Below are 7,567 nucleotides of genomic sequence, written 5' to 3' on the forward strand. Positions count from 1 at the left end.
ATAAGTATTTAACAGCTCAATATTCTGATACTAAACATTGCTATAGTGTTTGGTCAGTAACAGGGGTCTCCCTGTCCCCCCTCAGGATAGAGAAGTCATACAGGATACATGATAAACAAGTGAAATTGGAAGTGGTGACGCAAAGAAATGAGCAGACAATTTTTAATCTGGAACACTACAGTGTAGAATTGAAGCTGATTAACTGATACTCTCTCCTGGTCGGATGCAATTGGCAACCCCCCTGAACATACAGTATAAGTAAGTAAGCAAGCAAAATGCATTTTCTGTTTGAATACTGTGAGCTTGTAGATTACATTTTCACATTTTTTTGTGCAACAATGTTGTAAGACGTGGTAAAAAAAAAATCGATTATAAAACATCAATTAAAATGTTTTCCACGTCGATTTGTTGATACATAAAACAATTAGATTATTAGATTAATCGAAAAAGTAATCGATAGAATCATCACAAATAAATAATTGATAGTAGTAGCCCTGGCTGAGGCACTGGAACATTCAACACTCTGACAGTCACTGAAGGAACAGACAGACAGGTATATATAATACACTGGGGACTAATCACAGGACAAGGCACAGCTGGAGTGGGCAGGAACCAGAAATAGCTGGGAGACAAGAGGGGCTAACGAACTGACTAGGGGGCGGGACAGGCTAAACACAGGACAAGGCTCAAGGAGTGCAATTCCTTTTATATGTCACTCCCACTGCCCCTGGGTCACAGTGTTATTTTTTCCTCTTGCAAATCCCATAGAGAAATCTTAGAATGCGTCATATGATATATATATAGAAGTGTTCCAAAAATAAACAAACAACCCTGGCGATTTTGTCAGGTATGTGACTCTGTGTCATTTATGATATTGAGTTACATTTGTTATTATAACGTCTGTTTGGAGAAAGAAAAAAAAAAGTCTTACCCTGTGGATAAATAAGTACTTTTTCACCGTCAGTTGATGCTTCATATCCATATGAATAAAATCGACCGGCTATTTCTGGAACACAGTTCTTATAGGAAGATTCCCCTATGGGTTTTCAATAGAAAGAATGCTGTGATCCAGGTGTATAGCGCCCTCTAGCGGCAGTGATGTCAGATTTCGGTGCTCCCCACTGATCACTTTAGCCAAGCTCTTCTGCTTTTATAGGCTTGACACTTAACAAACGCTGTCTGACCATGGCTATGAATGCAGTTGATCAGTACAATCGTAGGATCATTTTCCAGTGGTTTCCAACTCCGGTCCACCACAGTGTTACTTCTGGTTGTCTATCCTACAAGCCCCTGATTAGACAGCTAGAATTACAAGGACACCTGATGCACACAATAGGCTATATGCACAGCAGCCATATTGGGAATGAATTGGGCCTCTTCTTTACTCCCTTCACAGGTGTTACCAATGATACTAATTAAGGCTCTGTTCCATTTAGTGTGGCATAGTGGTTGTCTTATTTTCAAGGACCCCCATAACTCTGAGAGTGTACAAATGGAACCAAATGGACCCTTACGGGTCCATTTGGTTCCATTTGTACACTCTCAGAGTTACACACCCACCATAAGGGGCCATTTGGGAACCAAAATGGAGTGTTTCTAGTGAGCCAACATGCACGATATCAGCACCCTGGCCAGAATGGAACAGAGCCTTCATTAGTATCATTGGTAACACCTGTGAAGGAAGTAAGAAGAGGCCCAATTTCTTTCCAATATGGCTGCTGTGCATAGAGCCTATTAACATTCTGGTTGGATGGGAGACCAGGAGTACCAGGAGGTCCGTAGGAGAGGAGTAAGGAACCAGGAGCAGTATGTTCTGTGCAATCAAAACCTGGGGGTGTCCTCTGTATAGTGCTGTCTGCTGTATTGATTTAAAGGAGACCCACAGCTGTGAGCCAAAACGAATTGCACCACCCTGCTAGGAAACTAATCACTATGTGCAGTATGATGAGGACCTGTTGTTGCCAGGGACTCCTGTGGAATACTGCAGATAGATTCATGAGTCACTAAACGACCCCTTTCTCCACCCTGCTGACACACACACGCACGCACGCGTGCACGCACACACACGCATGCACGCACGCACACACACACACGCATGCACGCACGCGTGTGTGTGTCACCCTGCTGACACACGCACGCACACACACACACACACACACACACACACACACACACACACACACACACGCGTAGTACATACACGCACACACACATGTACTGTACATGCACACCCACACTGTGTCACAGTCTGTCTGGTGATGTGCCCTCATTCAGGCAAGCATCTGTAGCTCAAGTATGATAGGCACTCGGCATTGACTTTGATACATGATCGACGTTTCTCACAAGACTGATCCTCTTGTTGTGATAGGCACATGTCCACAACAAGGGAGGAAGAAGGGAGAGAGAGGGATGGACAGACAGACAGACAGACAGACAGACAGACAGACAGACAGACAAGGCGGGGTGAGGCGAGGTGTACTGTACTGATTACTGACCCGACAGGATTAAGTGACTGCCTCAGTGCATCAGTCTTGCAGCCACAGATCCACACACAGAGTGCAGTTCTCTGTTGACACCAGTTGTTCCCTCCAGACGTACATCTCACGCTGGCTGAGCACTGCTCAGTGACAGCAGCAACGTCTGCTCTCTGATGATACTCTAGCTGCCACGTCCCCTTCAGGGGACCTCTGTTTCCTAAACGAACGCCAAACACTTTTGAAGAAGGCGAACTTACTGTTAACCTCGTATAAACCTTATATTTTGGGGAGCTGAGAAAATGTAGCCTTTTTAGATTAAAGTTTATTTGTGTTAAATAGCTCTATAGTCTGATTCTGTACTCATTGCCATAGAGTGTTTTTTCAGCTCTTTATTAAACAGAAAATGCATTTTCAGGTCAGGGTGGCAATTTTATCCAATCAATCAGGATAGAGAACTCAGACAAGAGACAGATTAAACAAGTGAAATAAGAAATAATGACACAAAGAAATGAGCAGACAAAATTGGAACTGCAACACTATAAAAAATGAAGCTGATAAATGGGTACCTGATTGGCTGAAATTACCTGGGGGAAAAAATAAGTATTTTCTGTTATTAAAGAGCCAGACAGACAAGGAGACTTGTTACTGAACAAACGCTCTAATAGCAATGATTACTATTAGAATATAGTGCTTTAACCTTTTAACAAAAAACGTTTTGTTTTAACCAAAACATATCAGTTGCCCTACCTTTAATAAATAATCTTGACATTTGAATGTCCTTTTTTCTTTTAGTTTTTTCTTTATTTTCTTTAGATATGATATGATGATATAAAAACATCCAACACAAAACATTACAACCATATGTCAGCGACTAACAATTCACTCAAAGATGCGGCCCTTGAATAGTTTTCTTAGGACCTGGTACATGAGACCTATGGCAAAGATAATTAGACACTTTGGTTCAAGTGAAGACAGGAAAATCATCACACACAAAAAACTGTTATTTAATAAGACCTAAGATGAAATGCACTGAGCTACTGTCAGTATGTGGTTGTAACCAAGTTGTGTCATTCTGCCTTTACTTTGGAGGTCAGGACATCTTCATGACGGAGGAACAGAAGAAGTATTACAACGCCATGAAAAAGCTGGGCTCCAAGAAGCCGCAGAAACCCATACCCCGGCCCACGGTATAAGCACCTTGTTTACATTATTTGTAACATTACATTATGTTTGTCATTGAAGGCCCAATTTGTGATCCACACATTAAAACATGAGTAGCCCCACCACCAAAAATGCTAAATAACAGTAGAGACGTTTTAATTCTGTATAGGTGATTGATGGAAGGACTAACTGTATTTGCTGTATTATGATGCTGTAATAAGTTTTATTACATTGGGAAAGTTTGTAAGCACTGGAGTAAAACAGACCTGTATTATCTATTCATGATAGTAAAGTTCCAAATCACAGCATTATGTTTAAAACATTGTTGTTCTGGGCCTTTAAAGATCTAAGCACTATTTCTTTTGTTATATGTAAATGGATATGGTTATGATAATGGCTGATACATGGTTTAATTTGGCTCTGCTGAGTGACTCCTAATGGAGCCAGCAGTGCAACTCTTGTCTTTATTACAGCTGAATGAATTGTAATGTGATTACATTTTATTTTTTATTCACTCACGCCGTGTAACTTTATCTGAATCTCCCAGGCGAGCTGTGCAGCAGTTTCTATGTCACATTATACATTTAACTTGATGTTTTGCGACACTCTTTATTCATCATCCCACATTCTTAAAGGAGTAGTTCACCCCAAAAAATTACTTATTTTCTATCGATTACACACCCCATGAAGTCTTTTTGTTGTTTTTGTCGCATTCCTGAGCCAATAATTCGATGACCGGGCCATTGAAAATCCATGAATTCAAGGCTTCATGGGGTGTGTAATTGATAGAAAATAAGTATTTTTTTCGCGTGAACTACTCCTTTAATTTGGCATAGTTTCGTTTCAGGACAGAGTACAGCCCGTTATTCTGTATTACAGTGGTTCTCAAAGTGGGGTTCAGGGGCACGCAGGGTTCCTTGAAGGGGTTCTAAATGGACCCCTACAGGTCTGTAACTCCTAGAGTTATGGGGGTCCTTGAAATTAAAAAAGTTCGAGAACCACTGCTGTATGAAATCCTTACGGTTAATAATACAAGGGAGTACTCAAGAAACCATTCTCTGTCTTTTCTTATCTTTAACCCTCCCCGTCGTCAGAACGCGTTCCAAGGCGCCGTGTTTGACTTCATCATGAACCAGGCCTTCGACATTGTCGTCATGATCCTCATCTGCCTCAACATGGTCACCATGATGGTGGAGACGGACGACCAGACGCGGGAGATGGGCGACATCCTGTACTGGGTCAACCTGGTGTTCATCGTGCTGTTCACGGGCGAGTGTGTGCTGAAGATGATCTCGCTGCGTCACTTCTACTTCACCATCGGCTGGAACGTCTTCGATTTCATCGTGGTCATCCTATCCATCGTTGGTGAGGAAGCTCGGCATCTGTGTCACTTTAGACTTTAGTGTTGGCTATTCAAAAATAGCAGATTTGCAAGCTCACAGCGCGCCACTTCGTGCTGCGCTGCAAGCTTGTACATCTGCTATTTTTGAACATTTTTTTTAAATCTTGAAAGTGTGAGGACTACTGGTTTAGAAGGCATTTGTAGAATCGGCCTGAGGTCTTAATGGGTTAATTGGGTGATTGACTCTGCTCTTTACATTAGAGCTCTCACTGTAGATCGGCATTTGTCAAAGTGGGGTCCAGGGACCCCCAGGGTTCCTTGAGGGGGTTCCCAATGGACCCGTACAGTTCTGTAACTGTGAGCAGATACAAATGGAACCAAATGGACCCACGGGGTTCCATTTGTTTCCATTTGTACCCTCTTACAGTTATGGGGGTCTTTGAAATGAAATTGCTTGAGAAGCACTGCTATAGACAACAGATACATGCTTTTTATGTTGTATTTTCTGTATTTTGGGAGCTTAATAGGTATGTAATGATGGGAAACATTGGAGTAAAACAGACTTGTTTTCTGATTCATGACGGAGTGAGAAATAAAATGTTGTGGCTTAACTGGCTTTTCATCTTGCAGGCATGTTCTTATCTGAAGTCATCGAGAAGTACTTCGTCTCTCCAACGTTGTTCCGAGTCATCAGACTGGCTCGGATAGGCCGCATCCTCCGCCTGATCAAAGGCGCCAAGGGCATCCGGACGCTTCTCTTTGCTTTGATGATGTCACTACCGGCCCTGTTCAACATCGGCCTGTTGCTCTTCCTGGTCATGTTCATCTATGCCATCTTTGGCATGTCCAACTTCGCCTACGTCAAGCGGGAGGCGGGCATCGACGACATGTTCAACTTCGAGACGTTTGGCAACAGCATGCTCTGCCTGTTTCAGATCACCACCTCCGCCGGCTGGGACGGCCTGCTGGCGCCCATCCTGAACAAGGACAAGGACTGTGACAGCCAGATAGAGCACCCCGGAAACAACTACAAGGGCAACTGCGGCAACCCGTCGGTGGGCATCACCTTCTTCGTCAGCTACATCATCATCTGCTTCCTCATCGTGGTGAACATGTACATCGCCGTTATCCTGGAGAACTTCAGCGTGGCCACGGAGGAGAGCGCCGAGCCGCTGAGCGAGGACGACTTCGAGATGTTCTACGAGGTGTGGGAGCGCTTCGACCCCGACGCCACGCAGTTCGTGGAGTACAACAAGCTGTCGGACTTCGCCGACGCGCTGGACCCGCCGCTGCGCATGGCCAAGCCCAACAGGATCCAGCTCATCTCCATGGACCTGCCCATGGTGAGCGGCGAGCGGATCCACTGTCTGGACATCCTGTTCGCCTTCACCAAGCGCGTGCTGGGCGAGGGCGGCGAGATGGACATGCTCCGCGGGCAAATGGAGGAGCGCTTCATGGCGTCCAACCCCTCCAAGGTGTCGTACGAGCCCATCACCACCACGCTCCGTCGCAAGCAGGAGGAAATGTCGGCCGTGGTGATCCAGAGGTCGTTCCGCCGCTACATGATGCGCGTGGGGTTGAAGAAGGCCTCCATCCTCTACAAGGAGCAGCTGCGGGAAAGCTTGCGCGAGCCAGAAAAGGAGGTGCTGGTCATCTGCAAGTTCACAGAGAACTCCACGTCGGACAAAACGGACATGACCCCCTCCACGGCCTCGCCGCCCTCCTACAACAGTGTCACCAAGTCGGACAAGGACAAATATGAGAAAGAAAACAGGGAGAAGGAGAACAAGGGGAAAGACTGAAATCGAACAAAAGCTAAATGTGACCGAGACATTTGTGGACGAGTGGGGGAACTTGTTTACAACTTCTGAGTGGGGGAACGGGGGTCATAGACATACGCTTGAGAGACGAGAAAGACGCCATGCCAGACTGACCTTCTAGGCAAGCCTTGAACATAGAGAGCGCAGTTTGGAACTGTGACATCAAATATGACATAATTCAGAGTTCTGCAGACGAGGGGCATCAGCATCCAACAGACTCTAACCAGAGGGTGAACGGGACTATAGCAATGTGGGGGAACAGGGGTGAAGAAACAAACGCCTTGTCTGCAGTACGCTTGTAATTTTCCTATTGGTTGTTGTTCTTATCTGACACACCTGAGTGTACTCCTGTTGAGTTGTCTGTAGCTAGTGCTGCTGCTACCACTATAAATCCAGTGTCTTGAATCTAAGAATCGCTGTTTCACTCTTAACAAGTACGCTCGTGTTTTTTTTTTGCTTTGATCTATTTATTTATTTTTTGTGTGTTTTTGTTAATTTTTTTCTGTTAACTTAATTTTTTACAAGGATAAAACAAAGAAATAAATGTTTTCTACTCAATTGTGTGAACAATGAGAATGTGCCCATCATTCTCATTGTAAAAAATCTCCAAGGGCAGATATTTAAAAAGCCAATGCTGGATTTTAATCACCTGATGGTTGCCTCTCTGGGGGGAAGGGTAGGGTAGGGTGGGGTGGGGAAGGGGGTGGGGGGTTGTCACGTCCCAGAATGCTTTAGGTTCGCACACAAAGTCGAAACAACAAGCATAC

The 7,567-nt window shown here is 44.5% G+C and overlaps 1 protein-coding gene across 1 annotated transcript in view; it reads left to right on the forward strand.

Annotated features, from left to right (window-relative positions):
- Positions 1 to 6,782, forward strand: part of LOC311040830 (sodium channel protein type 2 subunit alpha-like) — a gene marked incomplete at both ends in the record, with an annotated part of 46,427 nt that extends 39,645 nt beyond the window's left edge. The window contains 3 exon segments of the mRNA XM_084051188.1: positions 3,572 to 3,664; positions 4,733 to 5,003; positions 5,611 to 6,782. Of these exon segments, the coding sequence (XP_083907314.1) occupies positions 3,572 to 3,664; positions 4,733 to 5,003; positions 5,611 to 6,782 (1,536 nt within the window).
- Between the last annotated feature and the right edge of the window lie 785 nt (positions 6,783 to 7,567).

Source organism: Gymnoscopelus microlampas (genome assembly GCF_963454915.1).
Source record: "Gymnoscopelus microlampas genome assembly, chromosome: 24".
Taxonomy (NCBI): Eukaryota; Metazoa; Chordata; class Actinopteri; order Myctophiformes; family Myctophidae; genus Gymnoscopelus; species Gymnoscopelus microlampas.